We start from the raw sequence: 23,024 nt of genomic DNA on the forward strand, positions 1-23,024 counted from the left end.
AGAACGAGACACAGACAGAGGAGCCAGAGCTGGACTCCAGAGTAAGGTGTGAAGAAAGAGAGACACCTCAGCCTAGTGTACTGAGCACAGTCGTACAGACAGACAGTCAACAGCCCCCAGAGGATGATGACGAGGAGCACCCGATGGTGACGTCACGTGCCTCATGCAGTGGGAGGTATCCCTCACGGGAACACAAACCCCCAAAGTATCTGAAAGACTATGCCCAGAGAGAAAGTGACGAGGATGACAGTACACTTACGAGCATTGATTACTGCTACAGTGCTACAGAGTAGTGAGTGGAGTACCTCAGACCTTTAAAGAGGCCATGGTGTCCCCTGAGTCAAGAAAATGGGAGAGAGCAATGGATGAGGAGATGAGGTCCCTAGAGGACAACCATACCTTTACTCTAACCAAGTTACCAGAGGGCAGACAGACAGTGGGAGGAAAATGGGTGTACTCAATCAAGGAGGGTATTGAAGGCCACGACAAGTACAAAGCCAGGTTTGTAGCTAAAGGTTACAGTCAGAGGGAAGGTATAGACTACGGTGAGACATTCTCACCTACAGCCAATCTGACCAGTGTACGGGTAGTGATGCAGAAAGCAGCTGAGGACAATTTGATTTGACACCAGATGGATGTGAAGACAGCCTACCTGCACGCACCCATAGATAGGGAGATATATATGGAACAACCTGAAGGTTACGAGAAGAAAGGAGAGAAGCTTGTGTGTAAGCTAGAAAAATCCATTTACGGCCTGAAACAGTCTGGGCGAAATTGGAACGAGATGCTTCATACATGTCTCAGTGAAGATCACTTCCTACAGAACCCAGTAGACCCCTGTGTTTACTCAAGGGAGTCAAGAGAGTCAGGAAAAGTGATAATTGTGATTTGGGTGGATGATTTAATCATCGCAGCGGACAACACTAGAAACCTAGAGCAGGTGAAAAGTATGCTCTCCACCAGATTCAAAATGAAAGACCTAGGTAGGTTAAAGCATTTTCTAGGCATGGACTTCGAACAGTCTGCCAGTTGTGTAAAAATATCCCAGAAGAGATATGTGGAAAAGATCCTGAAACGTTTTGACATGCAAGAATGTAGAACAAGGGAAACACCATGTGATCAAAAACTAGACTACCAAGAAGATGCTCAGAAATTGACAGATGTAAAAATGTACAGAGAAGCTGTAGGTAGCCTCATTTATTTGACAACATGTACTCGCCCTGACCTATGTTTTGTAGTGAGTAAATTGTCACAGCATTTTGCTGATCCCACAGAGGAGCACTGGATTACAGCAAAACATGTTTTTCGTTATCTCAAAGGTACAGCAGATAAACAGCTTTGTTTCAGAAAGAGCAGCGAGGGCTTAGGGCTTAAAGCCTACAGTGATGCAGATTGGGTGGCAGACGCCACAGACAGAAGAAGTACCACAGGGTATTGTGTGAGTTTGAACACAGACAGCTCACTGGTTTCATGGAAAACAAAGAAACAGCCCACAGTGGCACTGTCAACTTGTGAAGCCGAATACATGGCTCTAGCTATGACAATACAGGAATGTATTTATCTAGAACAACTGCTCGAAGGAATGGATACCTATGTATATAAGAAAACTGTTGTTTATGAAGACAACCAGGAAACCATTGCAATTGCTAGAAACCCTGTGTGCCGACAGAGGTGTTAACATGTGGATATAAAATATCACTTCATCAGATCTGTCATCAGAGAAGAAAGGATGACACTTGTTTATTGTCCTATAGACGACATGGTAGCAGATGCTATGACAAAGTCTGTCTCCAAACTGAAATTGAGAAGATTTGCAGAGGTCATGTTTGGTGTGTAAATATTGCCTGTTATGTAATATTGACTGCCATATTCTTTTTGATGTTCTGAACTGTATTCTTTTCTTTGATAGATGTTTTTGAAAAAGTTGTACAGTATACACGACAGCCGTAAGTGGGAGTGTTGAGGTTATGTGTTATATACGATTGCATGTAACTGCTTAACTGTTTCCACAAGAGGGTGCTATAGGCGCAAGGGGACGTAGCTATTGATGCTGACGTCAGGTAAGAGGTATAAAAGGAGTTGTTACCTCCCCCTCGATCTCTTCCTCTGTCGCCTCTCACGAGAGAAGGTCTCATGTGCATAATGATGTGTGAATAATAAACCACGCCAAAGGCTAAAGAGAGGAACCTTGTCGTCGTGGCCAAATTATTGTCGCTCCCCAGGTGACTCTGTCAACAATTATAATGATTGATTGTCGGATCAGATCTTATCATGAGAACAATGTTGCCTCATTTGACGATGATATATTTAGTTGATAATTCTCCTTGTAGCTGTAATGCTAGAGACACCAAACCATTAGAATGTGTTAAATAACTTTCTCAATTAAATTACTCAAATGATTACTGATATCATAAAGGTTTTTGCTATTGCATTATAAGACTCAATATCCTCAATGTAAATCATCAAGTTGTCATTAAAGCGGGACATTATTGCAAATAATTTTACAGAACAGTTTCTCACATCCTGGCAAAACACAAACATGAAGCCCCAAGAATCACATGTTCTTCAGAAAGTATGTACCAGTCAAGCTGTAGTGTGTACTCATGTATTATAATGTAGAGCTGTAGTATGTACTCATGTATTATATGTACCAGTAGAGCTGTAGTGTGTACTCATGTATTATATGTACCAGTAGAGCTGTAGTGTGTACTCATGTATTATATGTACCAGTAGAGCTGTAGTGTGTACTCATGTATTATATGTACCAGTAGAGCTGTAGTGTGTACTCATGTATTATATGTACCAGTAGAGCTGTAGTGTGTACTCTTGTATTATATGTACCAGTAGAGCCGTAGTGTGTACTCATGTATTATATGTACCAGTAGAGCTGTAGTGTGTACTCATGTATTATATGTACCAGTAGAGCTGTAGTGTGTACTCATGTATTATATGTACCAGTCGAGCTGTAGTGTGTACTCATGTATTATATGTACCAGTAGAGCTGTAGTGTGTACTCATGTATTATATGTACCAGTCGAGCTGTAGTGTGTACTCATGTATTATATGTACCAGTAGAGCTGTAGTGTGTTCAATTGAAATTAATATTCAGTTGAAATTCTGAAGTCTGAGCAGCTGAAACTGTAATGTAAGATGGTGTAATATGGATTATTATTATTAATGTGTTAATTAATTAATTAATTAATTAATTAATTAATTAATTAATTAATTAATTAATTATTAATTAAGACACACACCCATTCCTAAATCAAAATGACTGCAGAAGGCAGGTGTGGTTTGTGGGGCTCAACACCTATCCTTCCTTCAGGTGTGGTTTGTGGGGCTCAACACCTATCCTCCCTTCAGGTGTGGTTTGTGGGGCTCAACACCTATCCTCCCTTTTAAAAAATGTCTTGAGTTCTTAGCAGCATTAGCTGAAGTTTTTCAACTAAAATGTTTCAACCCAAAGAAAGATGGGATTCCGAAATTAACAGGTGTATGGTTTTATAACATCTTGCCAAAATGACTACAGCTGGCTAAAACTGGCACATGTACAGTAATGTTGGTGTACTGTCCTTTTTAAATAAACTGAAACTGAAACTGAATCCCATTGTGGGATTGGCCACTAGGTGGCATGACACAAAAGAAAATGCATTCATTCCTTCCTTCAGCATCAGGGTAACATACAGTCCTGTGGTTAATACAGTTGATCCCAATAAAGGCGACCATGGCTCAAATCTCGCTAAGGAGAGAATAATAACCCACATTCTTTAATTATTACATGTAATTTTATAATAATTATATCTGATCAAAAACTGCCTCTATGGCCAAGAAAGCCCTTGTTTCACAATCCACGCTAATGTACTTTTAATGGTCAATTTATATTTGAAATTATTTTAATGAGATGCACAATGAAGCTAAGATTATTATCATATCAACAATAATCATAGACAGAATGTATTTTCTGTTCCCATGTCTTACTGTTGCCCCCATATGGCTTACAATTGCCCACAGATTGCACTGCGTGCAGGAATAACTTGTAACTCATATAATAATAACCTAGTTATGTTGAGTGGTGATTGAGTGTGAAAACCAAACGGTGTTAGTCTCATCCCCGATCGACCCCACATGGGAGCAACAAGCATTTCTTGTTGTTGAGGAGATATTTAGAAAAACAGCCTTTTGCTGCAACTTTTGTTCAAACTCAATTTGAAATTGTCTGACCAAACAGTTTATCACACCAGACTACATTTAAGATAAGATAAGATATTCCTTTATTGGTCCCCTTGGGGGAAATTCGGGTGTCATAGCAGCATGGGGGGGGGGGGTACAGTTATGGGCAGTGTAATAGTAAAAATAATATAGGCAATACAATTAGATCTGAATATAAAAATATGACAAAAATAAACAGTGCAAACAATTGGTGCAGATGCATGCCATATGGTTATATTATATGTTACAATAAATATAGGCAATACAAATAATTTGTAAAAAAGTAAACAGTACACAAGGTGAAGGTGCAGTATACAAGGTACCCTAACTTGCATGATATACGTCGTATACGTTTATTACGTTGTGGTCCGTGCAGGTTTTGGTGGCTAAGAGACAAATGCGTTTTCCATAGTCTTTGATTAACAAGTCGTTTCCGTCACACGCGCAGCGTGACACTTGTGGAACAGTGAGAGTTTGATGGAGATACAGCTGTATTGTATGGCAATATAATGTGTTCATTATTTATTGTTATAAGCGATGTCCTACCGTGTGACAAAAGCAGTCCGTTGGCTACAACGTCCTTCCTCTTCTAATGGACTAATACTTCCCTAAGGCCAGTTTCAGATACTCCTGGCTTTGCACTTGTCTTCATAATAACATACAGCTGTAACCAACGTTCCGCTGAAGAGGTCGCGCTTGGACTTCTGAAAGAGTTGAGTCTGTGTGTGTGTGTGTGTGTGTGTGTGTGTGTGTGTGTGTGTGTGTGTGTGTGTGTGTGTGCGCGCGCGTGCGTGCGTGCGTGCGTGCGTGCGTGTGAGGGAGCTTGATGTTGTGTGTTGTACGTGTGAGTTTGTGTGTGTGTGTGCGTGTGCGTGTTTGTGTGTGTGTGTGTGTGTGTGAGAGAGAGAGAGAGAGAGAGAGGAGCTGGATATTATCTGTGTGTGTGTGTGTGTGTGTGTGTGTGTGTGTGTGTGTGTGTGTGTGTGTGTGTGTGTGTGTGTGTGTGTGTGTGTGTGCGTGCGTGTGTGTGTATGTGTGTGTGTGAGTGCGTGTGTGTGTGCGTGTGTGTGTGTGTGAGGGAGCTTAGGTGTATATGTTGTACGTGTGTGTGCGTGCGTGTGTGTGTGCGTGTGTGTGTGTGCGTGCAGGTGTGTGTGTGTGTGTGCGTGTGTGTGTGTGTGTGTGTGTGTGTTGATGTTATGTGCGTTTCATTCAATGAAATGTTACACCCCGCTCAGCCTCGCGCCGAAGCCCCTTCGGAAACAGGATTGATTATATTTAAAAGCCTTGACCCGGGAGAGAAACCCAAACAACTGTCTGTTCTAATATTAGTACGGCTGGAGGCTACTATGAAAGCTATTATTGTCTGTGTACAGATATGGCTCATTCCAATATAGGCGAGTCTCATCAAAAGATGAACACTTTTTCGTATCTGCATGCGGTGAGAAAATGATCAGTTATCACTAAATAACGCACTCTTAACTTGAGGGTTGGTTGTAATGCCAGTTTGGAGAGTTATCAACGGCCGATTAGAATGAAACGAAGGCCTCGAAATATTTAATAGCAAGGGGAAATATTATATATATATATATTATAATTATAATTAACTATTTGGATTGCCTTTATAGGCGTACCAGGCAGAACATGCGCAAAAACGAGTTCCATATTTCACACTCAAAACATCACGGTCGATATATACCTTAAAACATTTTAATCGGGTTATGCAGTTGTTTTTCACCTTGAAAACCCCGTGCTGGAATTATCCATTGAGCTTTGGTTTGATTAGTTATTCATGCTACTGTGTTCCATCATTACATAACTAGCCAGGGACCGGAGCCCCTCCTAAAGTTCATAGTGGGGGCTCGTTTAGAATAAAACCCATCCATTTTTCATATCAATTTATTGTGTCGAGAGAGAAAAAAACTGCGTCAAAAACGATGTCACCTGATTGGGGACTGAAAGAACTTTGTTTAAAAAAATATATATATATATATATCACTCCCCACCCCCAACAGAACGGGAGACCGCCCACCAGAGATAGTCAACCCGAGACCCCTTATAGATTTAAAAAGAGAGGCTGCATTCCCAGACTGACGCTCATTCAACACACCGCCACCTTAAGCAGATTACTTTTTGCGCCGCCCGTGTTCAATACGTTCGTCCACTTCGCCTCTTCTTCATCTTCATCATCATCATCATGCTAAGGATGCTGAAACATCACCTCCACCCTGGTTTTATTCTATTGTTTATATGGCTTTGTCACTTCATGGAAGATCAGAAAGTTCAAGGTAAGCTCTTCATCGTTTTCTCATCTTTTTAGCGTTTTGGGGAAAACTTCCCGACTTGCTGCCCTCAAACACCCCTCATGAGGTGTCGGTTTGAGGACCTGGTTGTTGTTGTTGTTGTTGTTGTTGTTGTTGTTGTTGGGACCGTGGTGATCCATTCGTCTGAATCAGACAATGCGCGCCTGAAGTGCCCATAAAACAGGTGCCCATATGGGACACTTCAAAGTGATAGGCAGGTTTTGCAGCCTATATAAATTCCCAAACCGGGGCTGATTGCGATATCTGGTGTCTATCCATAACAGGTTAAAATGCTTCAGTGAGATTAAAGATTAAAACATTTAATCTTCAGTGTTATCTCTATGTGTATGTGGTTCTAGTTCAAACCTGTGACTAACCTGTAGATAATGTGGGCGACTTTTATTTATAAATTACGCACTACTATTGTTGCTATATTTCAAAATTGTAAAGACGTTATTCACTACGAGGTGGCGACTGTTTTATTTTTTACCCGATATTATACATTAGAACTGCGATATTTGACATCAGAATTGGACTCATACAGCAAAGTGTATCAAAGCATGTTCTGAGTTTCTCGTCCATATCTGTGTCTGTGGTCGCGTAGATGCTGTGTTATTATAATGCTATGAGACGTTTATTTTATTTTTTTATTATGATTGTAATTATTTTGATCAAAGTTTTGCTTAGTGTGTTGATGAGCAGCGACTAATAGGTGTGTATTCTTAGGAAATTAAACAGTGCTATGTTCAGTCATATATCACCCAAACACCGAGAGGGGCTCGGATATATGCTATAATTCAACACTTGTCTTCTACAGACGCTTTACCAGTAACAATGGAAATATACCAAGACAAAAACACCCAGAGATGTTGTTTTTTGTGTCGGTTGAATGAATCGTGCGGATGGTCTGGACGGACGGGAGGGAGACGATATTGCAGACTGCACGTGTGTAGCGCATCTGCATGGGTCAGCAGCGCCGCTTTGCAGACGTCGAATAATAAGACTCGTTTTTGTTGTTGTTTGTTTGTTTGTTTGTTGGTTGGTTTACAGCGGGCAACTGCTGGCTGCAGCAGGGGAAGAACGGGAGGTGCCAGGTGCTCTACATGCCGGGCATGAGCCGGGAGGAGTGTTGTCGGAGCGGAAGGCTCGGAACGTCCTGGACGGAGGAGGACGTGCCCAACAGCACTCTCTTTAGGTGGATGATCTTCAACGGCGGAGCTCCCAACTGCATACCTTGCAAAGGTGGAGGTGCTCTCAGTTTACCCCCATCGTTTTCAGAATAACAGCGAATGTCGCCGTTGCATGTCGGTCGCCTCTCCCCCACCAGCATGCGTACATTGATCCGTTTTGTTGAAGTGTTTGTTTTCATCGGTGTGCGTTTTACATACCCAAACCAACCCATATTCTCATCACGCACAATTAAAAAAAAAATATATATATATAACACAAACGCCTTTATTTTAGAAACCTGCGACAATGTGGACTGTGGACCAGGAAAGAGGTGCAAGATGAACAGACGGAGCAAGCCGCGCTGCGTGTGTGCCCCAGACTGCTCCAACGTCACCTGGAAGGGCCCTGTCTGCGGCTCGGACGGCAAGACCTACAAAGACGAGTGCGCACTGCTAAAGTCGAAATGTAAAGGGCACCCGGACCTCGAGGTCCAGTACCAAGGAAAATGCAAGAGTAAGTGAATGACTTGGCTAAATACTTTTGACCGCCGGTGCACTTGGTGCTTGGTTAGATTGATATTTCTTTCCAAACCGGACAGACCCTAAATTTGTTTTCACTTTGACAGAGACCTGCCGTGACGTCTTGTGCCCCGGAAGCTCCACGTGCGTAGTGGACCAGACAAATAACGCGTATTGTGTGACGTGTAATCGGATTTGCCCCGAAGTGACGTCGCCCGAGCAGTACCTCTGTGGAAACGATGGGATCATCTATGCCAGTGCCTGTCACCTGAGGAGGGCCACCTGTCTGCTGGGCAGGTCCATCGGAGTGGCCTACGAGGGCAAATGCATCAGTAAGTCCCCGCTAACGGAGTGTCGGAACGAAACGGCACGGGTGAAAAACAACAGGCTTTATAGTCGGAGCGCATTCCTTCTTGCCAACATCATACTAGAGGTCATTTTTTGCCAACATTCCTCTAAGAGTGTTGGGTCTCTTATAGGAGCTGTGAGCTGTTCCTGTTGGTTCAAGGCATGATGGACAAATGATTGTTTCCTGATGTTGGCAGCACTGTTGCATGCACTCGCCTGTACGCGTCTAGTTTTTTACCAACGGATTTTCAGTTCCGCGTTCGCGTTCTGCGTTCTGATTGGCCACTGACGTTTCTGGTGCGATCTGATTGGCCACTGACGTTTCTGGTCATGTAAGCTTAGGCGACTCTTTCGAAGTTGGTTAAGGTTAGAGTTTGGAATCAGGGCTGGTGTTCTATCGCCATGCTCTAAGACAAACTCTAACCTTAACCAACTTCGAAAGAGTGCCTAAGCTTAACCAGTGATAGAAACAGGCGTCACACGATTGGCGCAGATGTCACACGCCCAGAAACGTCAGTGGCCAATCAGATTGCAGAACGCGAACGCGGAACTGGAAATCCGTTGGTAAAAGTAATCAGGCCGCCTGCGTCCACACACGCGCACACACACACACACACACACACACACACACGCACACACACACACACACACACACACACACACACACCTTATACATAAAATAATGAAGTTAAACCACATAATACAAGATCTAACCTTGTATACATGAAGGATGACGTTTTTAATCACATATACGGTATAATACTAGAACTAACCTTATACATAAAATAACGAAGTTAAACAATACAAGATCTAACCTTATACATAAAAGAATGAAGTTAAACCTCATAATACAATATCTAACCATATACATAAAATAATGAATAAACCACATATAATACAAGATCTAACCTTATACATAAAATAATGAAGTTAAACCACATTATGTAATACACGATCTAACCTTATACATAAACGAATGAAGTTAAACCACATATGTAATACAAGATCTAATCTTATACATAAAATAATGAAGTTAAACCACATATGTAATACAAGATCTAATCTTATACATAAAATAATGAAGTTAAACCACATACAAGATCTAACCTTATACATAAAATGATGAAGTTAAATCACATAATACATGCAAGAACTAACCTTATACATAAAATAATGAATGAAGTTAAATCACATATAATACAATATCTAACCATATACATAAAATAATGAATAAACCACATAATACAAGATCTAACCTTATAAAAGAATGAAGTTAAACCACATTATGTAATACAAGATCTAACCTTATGAAGTTAAACCACATATGTAATACAATATCTAATCGTATACATAAAATAATGAAGTTAAACCACATGTAATACAAGATCTAATTTTATACATTCAAGGATGAAGTTAAATCACATACAAGATCTAACCTTATACATAAAATAATGAAGTTAAACCACATGTAATACAAGATCTAACCTTATACATAAAATAATGAAGTTAAACCACATGTAATACAAGATCTAATCTTATACATAAAATAATTAAGTTAAACCACATGTAATACAAGATCTAATCTTATACATAAAATAATTAAGTTAAACCACATGTAATACAAGATCTAACCTTATACATAAAATAATGAAGTTAAACCACATGTAATACAAGATCTAATCTTATACATAAAATAATGAAGTTAAACCACATGTAATACAAGATCTAATCTTATACATAAAAGGATGAAGTTAAATCACATACAAGATCTAACCTTATACATAAAATAATGAAGTTAAACCACATAATACAAGATCTAACCTTATACATAAAAGGATGAAGTTAAATCACATATATAATACAAGAACTAACCTTATACATAAAAGAATGAAGTTAAATCACATATATAATACAATATCTAATCATATACATAAAATAATGAATAAACCACATATATAATACAAGATCTAATCTTATACATAAAATAATGAAGTTAAACCACATTATGTAATACAAGATCTAACCTAATACATAAAAGGATGAAGTTAAATCACGTATATAATACAAGAACTAACCTTATACATAAACGAATGAAGTTAAACCGCATATGTAATACAATATCTAATCTTATACATAAAAATAATGAAGTTAAACCGCATATGTAATACAATATCTAATCTTATACATAAAAGAATGAAGTTAAACCGCATATGTAATACAAGATCTAATCTTATACATAAAAGAATGAAGTTAAACCACATATGTAATACAATATCTAATCTTATACATAAAATAATGAAGTTAAACCACATATTCAATACAATATCTAATCTTATACATAAAATAATGAAGTTAAACCACATATGTAATACAATATCTAATCTTATACATAAAATAATGAAGTTAAACCACATATGTAATACAATATCTAATCTTATACATAAAAGAATGAAGTTAAACCACATATGTAATACAATATCTAATCTTATACATAAAATAATGAAGTTAAACCACATATGTAATACAATATCTAATCTTATACATAAAATAATGAAGTTAAACCACATACAAGAAGAACACGAAGAACATGCACAGCGGTCCCGTTCGACATAGAGACACGCGGTGTACAATATCCTAATCAAGACCGCCACTCCCCGCGCCCCCACCACCCGTCCACCCACACTCTCTTTCTCTCTCTCTCTCTCTCTCTCTCTCTCTCTCTCTCTCTCTCTCTCTCTCTCTCTCTCTCTCTCTCTCTCTCTCTCTGTCTCTGTCTGTCCCCGCTGTCCCGTCCAGAGGCCAAGTCGTGCGAGGACATCCTGTGCAGCGCGGGGAAGCAGTGTCTCTGGGACGGCAGGATGAGTCGAGGACGCTGCTCGCTGTGTGACGAGACGTGTCCCGAGAGCAGGGCAGACGAGGCGGTGTGCGCCAGCGACAACACCACCTACCCCAGCGAGTGCGTCATGAAGCAGGCCGCCTGCTCTCTGGGGCTGCTGCTAGAAGTCAAGCACTCAGGATCTTGCAACTGTAAGTAACACAGACAAGAACCCCCCCCCCCCCCCAAGCAGAAGACAATAGCCATGTTGTTACCCCGGTCCCTCTCCTTCCTAATTGTCCCCCTCCCTCCTCCTGCCCCCCCCCCCACCCAAAAACATGACCGAGCAGAGAAGACTTGAGAGAAGAACTTTGCATGGTGTCGTCTTTGTTGCTGGCTTTTGTTGTTTGTTTTTTGTTTTTTTGTTGTTGTTAATTTTTTTTTTTTTTTTATTATTTTTCTTCTGCGAAGCAAAATAACAGAACCGTGAAAAAACAAAACGACATCCAGAGGTAAAGATATAGATATTACATGAAGTCACATGACTCTTTTAAAGGTAAAGTCACACGACTCTTTTAAAGATAAAGTCACATGACTATTTTAAAGATAAAGTCACATGACTATTTTAAAGGTAAAGTCACATGACTATTTTAAAGGTAAAGTCACATGACTATTTTAAAGATAAAGTCACATGACTATTTTAAAGGTAAAGTCGCATGACTATTTTAAAGATAAAGTTACGTGACTCTTTTAAAGGTAAAGTCACATGACTCTTTTAAAGATAAAGTCACATGACTATTTTAAAGATAAAGTCACGTGACTCTTTTAAAGGTAAAGTCACACGACTCTTTTAAAGGTAAAGTCACACAACTCTTTTAAAGATAAAGTCATGTGACTTTTTTTAAGCTAAAGTCACATGACTCTTTTAAAGATAAAGTCACATGACTCTTTTAAAGATGAAGTCACATGACTCTGTTCTTGGAGTCCGGGTGACACATAAGACTAACGTGGTATAAAGGAGACTAACATTTGTTTGCAGTAGAACAATCGTGACTTATGAAAGTCTAGTTTGAGTTCACGGTCATGCTAGTGGCCAGCCTGAGCAGGTTGCCTTACCTTTCATGCAGTTCTTTTTTGTCCTTAGTGTTTTTGTTTATGATAGTGGACATATCTTCACAGCTTGTAATTCCATGGTCACATTGCTAATGTCGTGGTAATGGTGTATTTATGTTTTTTGTTTTTTTTGTTCGTTTTGTTTTGGCTTTTGGCTGTCAATCAATCACTTCAAAATGCACTGCCTCTTGTGACCTACATCGCACTGCCAACAGACTACATCTGCATATAGTCATAGGATGGACATCAGGTGATTGTAACATTGGTGCTGTTATGATGATGATGATGATGATGATGATGATTATATACAGTAGTGATGATGATGATTATAGTGATGATCAATTTCGAAGTTGAAACATAAGATATAAACAACCTATTTGTCACCGGCTCACAAAGCTGTGGGCGATGCGTCAAATTTAACAATAGCCACAACAAGGAATTCTCAAATGTTTACATTCCAAGTCACTACGTCGAAGAATGTACCATGAAATCCTTGGTGTTTTTCATGATGAATTTATGTTTTATTTTTTTACCTTAACATGACGTGCCTTAAGGCCACTGAACCCCAGGGACCAATATGATCACCTCATGAGTCAAATCCAAACATGGCATTTTCCAGTATGCAGGATAAATGTTAAGAAGCTCAACAACGCTCTCTCAATGCAACACGGCCCCATCAAAATAATAAATAAAACACTAATCAACCACAGGAAAAAGGCACATAATGTATTTATAAGTAATATACTTACATTTCGTATCGCAAACAGGGCGACCAGGAGTCAAACCAACAATGTTGTGGTCGCGGGCAGGTGTTCTCACCACTAGACTAAGACACCCACCCACCTGATATAAATACAGCATACTATGATGATGATTCGTTCTAACGTTTAACAGTTATGGTTAAGATAGGGTTAGGGTTAGGGTTATGGTTAGTTTAAGGTAACAGTGTGGTTAAGGTTAGGGTTTGGAGTGTGTCTTGGTAGTCCTGAGGTAAAGGCACTATGCTAGCGACCCGGTTTGTTACCCAGCAGGGAAGCTCAAATGTTTTCTGAAAACATTTTTGAATATGTAATATATGTACTTATTTGTAAATACGTAAATATGTCACTATATTACTTATTTGTAATATCTACACATTTTCATAAATAAGCTATAACCTAACAATATGTACCTATTTCCTGTGGTCAATAAGTACTTTATTTACATATTTTAAGCGAGATCGAGCTTCTAAATAACACCCATTGTTTGTGCTGTTTTCCGACGGATGCTCTCTAGCTCAGTATCCGTCAACAGTAATCAATCCGTTTGGATCGATGAAGGACTTCCTGTTTTTTTGGTACTGTCACTCTCACTTGTGTGTTTTTTGTGTTCAATGTAAAAAAGAAAAAAAAGAAAGAAAAAAAAGAAAGAAAAAAAAGAACTCTTCTGTATAAAGAAAGAAAATACCTCAGAGCAGCGTTGGTGACCCCTGACCTGCTCACTCAGGACCAGGCTGAGGCACAGAGAGTCAGCCGTCCAGCCCCCTGACCTGCTCACTCAGGACCAGGCTGAGGCACAGAGAGTCAGCCGCCCAGCCCCCTGACCTGCTCACTCAGGACCAGGCTGAGGCACAGAGAGTCAGCCGTCCAGCCCCCTGACCTGCTCACTCAGGACCAGGCTGAGGCACAGAGAGTCAGCCGTCCAGCCCCTGACCTGCTCACTCAGGACCAGGCTGAGGCACAGAGAGTCAGCCGTCCAGCCCCCTGACCTGCTCACTCAGGACCAGGCTGAGGCACAGAGAGTCAGCCGTCCAGCCCCCTGACCTGCTCACTCAGGACCAGGCTGAGGCACAGAGAGTCAACCGTCCAGCCCCCTGACCTGCTCACTCAGGACCAGGCTGAGGCACAGAGAGTCAGCCGTCCAGCCCCCTGACCTGCTCACTCAGGACCAGGCTGAGGCACAGAGAGTCAACCGTCCAGCCCCAATACATTTTCAGTCTGACGCAAACAAAACAGGACACCTAGTAGAAACACAAGAGCACTTTTTGTGTCTTACGTGTGCGTGTCCACCTTCAGGAATTCTGTCCCCGCAAAAGAGACCTGAGCCATTCAGACTTCCAGACCCCCCCCCCCCCCCCCCACCTGAACCCCCCCCCCCCCCCCCCCCCCACCCTGCTCCACTCATCCCACCCTGTCTCCCTCTCCATCATACCAGGCTTCATTCTTGTCACAGGCTTGACTTGCTAGACTGTGTAACTGGAGTTGTGTGATTTTGGGGTTGGGGGGTCACTATCATTCTCCATCCCCACAATAACCCCCCCCCTCCCCATCCTACACACACACACACACACACACACACACACACACACACACACACACACACACACACACACACACACACACACACACACACACACACACACACACACACACACACACACACACACACACACACACACTCTTTTTAAAGAGTCACACAAAAGGGAAAAAAAGGAAGAGTACTTGTGGCTTTGCAGTAGTTATTTTCTTTCTCTCGTTCGGTGATGATATTCTGAGCTGTTGTGGTCCATGTTCATACAACAGCTATACCATATATTCTTTCATATAGCTATAACGGAGGACCAGGAGGAGGATGAGGATGATGATGAAGAGCCAGACTACATGTCATATGTCCATTTATCTTCTATACTGGATGGATAGGCGGGCCGTCGCTAGTGGGGACAGACCCAGTGTCCAAAACTGTACATGATGTGTATGCTTATTTATTTTTGAAAGAAATCAAGGAAGTATACATATAGTCCAGTCTGCTAGATGTTTATTTATACTGTTGTTTTGTTGTGTTTTATAATTTATACATTATAATGTCAGACATACTATCAACATGAGATATTGTTAAAGTCATCCCCGCTCCCCCCCTGTTCCCTTTCTTTTTTTTTATCATGAAGAAATATATTTGTCCAAAGAGAAGCAGTGTTATTTATTTGTCATGTACCGTGTAAAGTAGATGTCTTTCTGCAAGCTGTAAATTGCATTCCCTGAGCTGTAAAAAATCTGCTTCTTACTGTCAGATCTTTATCACAGATGTTTTATGTCACACCTACGTAAAAATGCATGTTTAGGCTGTGTGTTTATTTATTGGGAATATATCAATCATTTAATGTACAGAAGTGTTTCTGGTTTGTTTACAACTCATGATAATAACTGACCAAAGGGATTCTCTCAATGGTTCTGCAGAGGTACAGTGTCATGATAATAACTGACCAAAGGGATTCTCTCGATGGTTCTGCAGAGGTACAGTGTCATGATAATAACTGACCAAAGGGATTCTCTCAATGGTTCTGCAGAGGTACAGTGTCAGAGGTACAACATGGCGGTGGTGAAAAGAAAGAGAAAAAATAGCAATTTTTTCGTTTTGTTTTTGTTTTTGTTGCTCTTCGTGGGGTTTAGTCGTTTAGGTTTGTTTTCCAGTGGAGATGTCAGCTCTGGACATTATTCAATAACATTATTTTGTATTCGACACGTTAGAAAAGAGATGACTTGGATGATACTTGATTATTTTGAAGAAAAAAAAGAAATGTGCCATTAACCATTTGTGTGCTGTCTTCTTGCCAATGTTGTTTATTTTCTCTTCTCCGCACGCTCTTCCAGAGCTCTAGGATGACATACAGCAGTACTTAACACAATATCAGACCTTATCACGTCGCTTCTCTCACACAATTCTACTCTCAGAATGCATTTTTATTTTCAAATTTCACAAGAGAAATACAAAATTGAGTTCTGAATATATAGTTTTGTATTTTTTATGTAAATGTCATGTGTACATACAAAGTTTGATGGTATTTGTACAGATATGAAGAGTGACAATAAATTTTCTTTTTCCTTACATGTTTTGCCTTTATTGACTACACTGTTTATTGATGTGCAAACAATGCCATAGTGTATCTATCACCATGATTTAACAATACGATGAACAGATTCAGTTTTAATTCAAAACATTCTAATAAAATGACATGACGTACCATCACCTGGGAGATCTAGAAAGTTAATTTCAGTCTATGTTCATCTGCCCGACTGTGAATGGTCTACATACGTTTCAGAGTGAAAAAATGTTGATTGAATATACACACACTTTAACTGGTATCTAAGATATAACAGTACAAATGTACTGTAATTAACAATTCTATTGAAGGATAAGTACGTTTTACCAACTGCACAAAATCTCAATACTGAGATTTCCATGTTCATTCAAAAGTACCCAGATGACCTACGCAAATAATCAATTTAAATGGATAGTTCAGGTTTTAATCTGGTTAATTATTAAATTAGTTATTTAAAGGGATAGTTCAGGTTTGGTTAATAATTAACTGAGTTATTTAAATGGATAGATATGGGATGGGCTGTGGTACAGTTATGCTGCTCTGATTAAAGGTTAAAGTGGTACACAGTAAATTTTGCAGAGTTAAAGTTGCATGTTAAAGTGGTATGTGGTCCAGTTCTGCTGCTCTGATTAAAGGTTATGTTAAAGTGGTATGTGGTCCAGCTATGCTGCTCTGATTACATTTTCTTGAAGTTTACAGACTTCAAATTTGAAAGTACATAATTGTAATCGATTTTTGCCATGTTTTCAACAAAGTCACTAGTAACTGATGGGTTCAGATGAATGTAGCGCAGTGAAAGTACAATATTTAATTTGAAATGTAGTGGAGTAAAAGTACAAAGTTCCCTCAAATGAAAATACTAAAGTACAGTAAAAGTACTCAAGTACAGTACTTGAGTAAAACATGTCGTTTTTGCTTATTTTTTGGTGATGGGCTACCCACTACCCAACTTTAGAAAACTGATCGGGCCTTTAAGAAGATGATTCTGTAGATCAATGCGTGGCGTGAGTTAGACTTAAAAACCACAAACCATCATTTAAATGCCTAGTGTTATTGGGACTCATGCCCAGCTTACACTGTTGTTGAAATACATAATAACCCACTGATGGACACAATTGATCCCCAAAACTAATGAGGGAAAGATGCATAAACTCAAAGTAAAAAAAAAACGTGAGGAAGATATAATGCCAGTATCACATTTACATTTACATTTAGTCATTTAGCTGACGCTTTTATCCAAAGCGACTTACAAGTTCTGTACGACAAGCCATCAGGAAGGGCACAACTCTATCAGCTGAGCAACAATGTTCATCAAAGTGTTGAGTGCTACAGTGTAGGTTAGTTTATTAGGACAAGTGCATGACAGTACGGTTAGTTAGGGTTAGATTTTTTTTTTTTTTTTTTTTTTTTTTTCAGATAAAAAACCAGCTTTTTATTAAATATCTCAATTATTAAGTTAAATTAATAATAATATAAATAATAAATACTATAAATTATTTATACATGGTAAGAAAGAGAGAAAATTATGAACGTAAAAGTAAACACAAGAACGACATTCCAATGTAAAGCTCGTTCTCTTCAAGACCGTAGTTTTTGTCCCTCCTCAGACTCCGTACCTCGGTGTTGACAGTAAACATGGCGTCTTCAATGTCACTTCTCAGCTTGGGACGTATTTCTATCATAAATTCAGCTACCAAAGTGTTCCTGAACCCCGCCAGGTAACTGATAATTGATTTATTGATTTGAATATTCTCTTTTTTTTTTATCATTCTCTCTTTGCGGACTATTCAGAGTGACGTCAGGTGAGAGGAAGGCTGCCTGCTGCTAACCTGTCCTTTATGTTAGCCGGTCATCGATGTTAGCCGAAGCTAATTCAGCTCTGCAGTGGTGCTTTTCTGGGGCCAAATGGGCATAACGAGTCCGTTCTGTCTGCGATGCATAATGTGTCTGATTGTGATTATTATCCAGACTAGCGTGTGTTGTCATTGTGGCTAGTAGCTAACTGTGCGGGTCGGGACAACAGTTGTGTTATTGGGGTCGTGGGTTTTGAGGCCAAGTCAGAACCTGGTTGGGAGAGAAGTCCCAGTAACCTGTCCTGTAACCTGAATTATCGTTTGTTCATTATCACAAGTTAAAAGAGATATTTCACTTTAGTAGAACTTGTCATATTTCATCAGTGACCTCTTACACAGTATAAAGTCACCTACTAGTACGCTAGCGACCACTGTTGTTCCTGTCGTCTGCTGTCAACGTCACTATTGATTGATTGATTGATTGATTGAAAACTTTATTAACAGATTGCAGAATGGGTACAATACAGTACAGCTCAATACACACAATTGTTAGGGGGATGCAGACCAGAGAAAGACTTTCGTCTTGTTTATATCAGGGTCCCCCATTTTCCCCCATGGGCAGGAGGGGTGGGGGGGGGGGGGGGCACTGTACAACTGTACAAGCAAAACTGTATATTGGAATATTGACAACCATACTTGGTCATTTACTGTACATTGGAGGGGGTTGGGTTAGGACATTTACATGGGCCAGTTTCGAATTGCAGTCTCCCGTAGGTGTTCTTTGAGAGTGTTTTTGAAAGTGTGTAGTGATTCACATTCCTTTACAGCTTTGGGTAGGGCGTTCCACATTGATGTGGCATAATTGCGAAACGTGTTTAGTCCCTTGTTTGAGCCGAATCTGGGTTTAACATGATTTGTGGAGCTCCCTCTGGTGTTGTGATCATGGTATTCACTGACCTTTGGGAAGTATTTTGACATGTACATGGGTACCTTGGTCGTGTAGTGTATCTTGTAGACCAGGCCCATTGCAAGTTGCTGTACTCTGTCGTCTACTCTAAGCCATCCTAGGTTGTCAAAGTGGGCAGGGGTGAGGTGGGTTCTAGGAGTAAGGTCAAGCAGTAGTCTGACCAGTTAGTTTTGAGATGTTTGTAATTTTGTTTTTAGCGCCTTTGAGGTGTTTTGGTACCATGAGGTGCAAGCATAGTCGTAGTACCCTTGTATGAGTGCTCCTGCCAGAGTCTTCAGGGTGTTCTTGTTTACCAGAGAGGAGATCCGGTACAAGAATCGAGTTCGTTGGTTGACTTTTTTTTATTACATTGGATGCCATTTTGTCACAGGAAAGATTAGTCTCTAGGGTGGAGCCCAGGTAGGTAATTTCATCTTTCCTTGTGACAATATTGTCACCCACTGTAACTGAGAAGCCGTCGGTCTTGCTGAGTTTGTTATTTGAACCGAAGAGAATGGACTCTGTTTTGCCCATGTGTAATGATAGTTTGTTATCAGCGAGCCATATGCAGATTTTGCCTAGTTCCTCTCAGGTGTCACGGTCAGGCTCCTCAGTCACTTGAATCACTTCCATTCATTTTGAGTACCAAGTCTAAATATCATACTTCTGAAGTATAAACAAACTACTGCTGTGCAGATTTCAATAAAACAGACTATTCTAAGTCAAAGGTACGTGTTTGTTTTGGCATTTGATGTGTATAGATTTATTACAGTTGAAAAATAAAAGCAGATCTGGTCAGTTTGTTGTAGGGTTGAGTTTCAAGTTTCAAGTTTCTTTAATAGTTGTCATACAGAAGTACAGAATACTTTTATACAAAATGCTTCTTACTGTTTCGCTCCAGAGACTGTGTTAGACAAGATAAGTATGAAATAAAATAGTATAGCATGTAAAATAGAAGTAAAAGTAGAGGTCACAGTGTTCAGTATAGACATATGTACAATGTTCGATGCAGAATAGAAGTAACTGAGTTACCATACAATATACTATGCAATGTACTAATATTAGAGGTGGGCATAGATAAATTTTTTTAATCTAGATTAATCTATCTGCAATCCTGGATTTAATCTAGATTAAAATGGCTAAAAAAAAAAAAAAAAAACTGCTGAAGGCATTCAAAATATGTGTGTTCTACCCAAATAATGACCAGAAGTAAGTCCTTACTTTTTCTTTCCTCCTTATGTTTCTCAGGCCAGGTGGCCCATTACACCATGAGCCCATCTACCGTTTCCAAAATGCATTACAGACTGTTTGAAAAAGCTGTTTTGCTATGATAATTGGTAATGAAATATCAAAATAATGTTCAATAAGATGTACTTGTGTTTAATAAGTTGTTTTATTCAGAAGTTAACACAAATAAATAATATTACCAGTAGGGCTGCAACTAATGACTAATTTGGTAGTCGACTAATCTGCCGATTATTTTTTCGATTAGTCGACTAATCGAAAACCAATGTAAACAACAAAAAAAAAAAAAAGGATTTTTTTTTTTTTTTTTTAATTACCTATCTTTGTGAAAGTGGCTTCTCAGCTCTGGTCCAGCTGAAGACAGAGCAGAGGAACAGATTGGACATTGAGCATGACCTCAGAGTTGCTTGTCTACCATCACCCCAGACTTTGAGACTCTTGTCAGGACCAAACAACAACATCATAACATGATGATCCCATAGCAAATTAAAATAATGACTCATGAAACATTTGAATTTGGATCTTTAAGCCACTTTAAATGAAAATGTATTTGAAGAACAATACAGCAATCACTCATAACAAGATAAATAAATTAAATAATACAAATTAAAGTGGAAGTGTACTTTAAATAACTTTTGTTTGCTGTGTGTGAGAGGAGTCCGTGTGTGTGTGTATGTGTGTGTGTCTTACTCTGATCGCTGTGTGAGTGAGAGGAGTGTGTGTACTGTGTAATTTGTGTGTGTCTTACTCTGATCGCTGTGTGAGTGAGAGGTGTGTACTGTGTAATTTGTGTATGTGTGTGTGTCTTACTCTGATCGCTGTGTGTGAGTGAGAGGAGTGTGAATGTGTGTGTGTCTTACTCTGATCGCTGTGTGTGAGAGAGAGGAGTGTGAATGTGTGTGTGTGTGTGTATGTGTGTGTGTCTTACTCTGATCGCTGTGTGAGTGAGAGGAGTGTGTGTACTGTGTAATTTGTGTGTGTCTTACTCTGATCGCTGTGTGAGTGAGAGGTGTGTACTGTGTAATTTGTGTATGTGTGTGTGTCTTACTCTGATCGCTGTGTGTGAGTGAGAGGAGTGTGAATGTGTGTGTGTCTTACTCTGATCGCTGTGTGTGAGAGAGAGGAGTGTGAATGTGTGTGTGTCTTACTCTGATCGCTGTGTGTGAGTGAGAGGAGTGTGTATGTGTGTGTGTCTTACTCTGATCGCTGTGTGTGAGTGAGAGGAGTGTGTATGTGTGTGTCTTACTCTGATCGCTGTGTGTGAGTGAGAGGAGTGCGTGTGTAATGTATTGTGTGTCTAGTCTGATCATCATCTCCTGCAGGGGAACAATGTTTTCAATGTCCAAAATTTGCTATGGGATCATCATGTTATGATGTTGTCTGGAACCCTGAGAAGCCACTCTCACAAAGATAGGTAGTGCACAAAAAAAAAAAAAAATTTTTTTTTTTTTTTTTAAATGACTAATCGACGCAACAATTTCTCATCAACGATTTTTTATAATCGACGTCGTCGATTATGTCGACTAATCGTTGCAGCCCTAATTACCAGTACAGTACAGTATCTAGCACTCTCAGGAGCAAAACAGAAAGAATCATTTCAAACTTGAACTATGTGACATGGCTTGAATCAACTGCTCCAGTGGAGTTGCTCAGTGGCCAATGGTGTCAACTGTGGTTGTACTGGGCAGCTCCCAGGTGTGAATGGAACTGTGTGAATGTGAAGCAGGGCGTTCCTGAAAAAGAGCATCTGTGCTCAGCGAACATACCCTGGGTAAATAAAGGTAAAAAAAAAAAAAAACATTTTCTTTTTTTTTTAGATTAATGCGTTAATTATATTATCGCGCGATACTAGTATAGCGTTAACGCAGCACGTTAACGCCGTTAACGGCCCAGCTCTAACTAATATACAATACTATATAGTGCAGAGCAGAAATGGGATGAGGTACAATTTAGGTACAATTTACAGTAAGGTGTACGAGTTGTAGTTAGGGATGCACGATAATTATCGGGCCGATAATTATCGGGCCGATATCAGCAATTATGACGTCATCTCGATAACGTTATTGATAGCTCCGATAACATATAATAAATTTTTTGGTTAAAAGAAATCCGGTGTGGGTGGATTTGGATGACGGGCGCTTGTTTTTATTATAGCCTCCTCCCGTTTTGCCAGTACTGTGGTAAAACTGATGGCGTGTGGTTTAGGAACAGGGAGTTTTTCACAAATCCAGCGCTCCCCTTCTTGGCTGTGACGTAGTCATAGGGCTGGGCGATATGACCAAAAACGTTATCGCGATTAAAATTATAAATATTTTCATATAATTCGATATCGATAATTATCGTCGATATAATGTCTGTCAAGTTTAATTAACTTCTTATGCTGCTGCGAATGTCTCAAGTCGAGTTGATGTCAGTTAGCCGACAAGCGGAGTATCTCATGACAATAAATATGACACTAAAATACTCTCTTCCGCCACAATATATTGAAACGAACTGTATACCCCACACTACTATAAACGTGGCCTCAGAATTCAAAACACACACATACTCGGCACGTAAATATATAAAACAGTGCCGTGCAAGCTAGTTATACTAGCCAGCCTGTTTTATCTTAGCGGTGTATTCCATGACAATGTGCTAAATATGACACTAAAATACTCTCTTCCGCCACAATATATTGAAACAACGTCCACTGTATACCCCCACTA

The 23,024-nt window shown here is 39.8% G+C and overlaps 2 protein-coding genes across 2 annotated transcripts in view; both read left to right on the forward strand.

The window, feature by feature from the left end:
- Positions 1-6,385: 6,385 nt before the first annotated feature.
- On the forward strand, positions 6,386-16,265 carry fsta (follistatin a). Its single transcript, XM_084307290.1, has 6 exons — positions 6,386-6,497; positions 7,563-7,754; positions 7,977-8,195; positions 8,308-8,532; positions 11,345-11,575; positions 15,063-16,265. The coding sequence occupies exons 1-6, from the start codon at positions 6,407-6,409 to the stop codon at positions 15,152-15,154; spliced, it is 1,050 nt and encodes a 349-aa protein (XP_084163416.1). The 5' UTR covers positions 6,386-6,406; the 3' UTR covers positions 15,155-16,265.
- A 1,679-nt stretch (positions 16,266-17,944) lies between these two features.
- Positions 17,945-23,024, forward strand: part of ndufs4 (NADH:ubiquinone oxidoreductase subunit S4) — a 121,384-nt gene continuing 116,304 nt past the window's right edge. The window contains exon 1 of the mRNA XM_084308075.1: positions 17,945-18,050. Within this exon, the coding sequence (XP_084164201.1) occupies positions 17,968-18,050 (83 nt within the window). The 5' untranslated portion in view covers positions 17,945-17,967. The remainder of the gene's footprint in view (positions 18,051-23,024) is intronic.

This window comes from Notolepis coatsorum (genome assembly GCF_963971535.1).
Source record: "Notolepis coatsorum genome assembly, chromosome: 2".
Lineage (NCBI taxonomy): Eukaryota > Metazoa > Chordata > Actinopteri > Aulopiformes > Paralepididae > Notolepis > Notolepis coatsorum.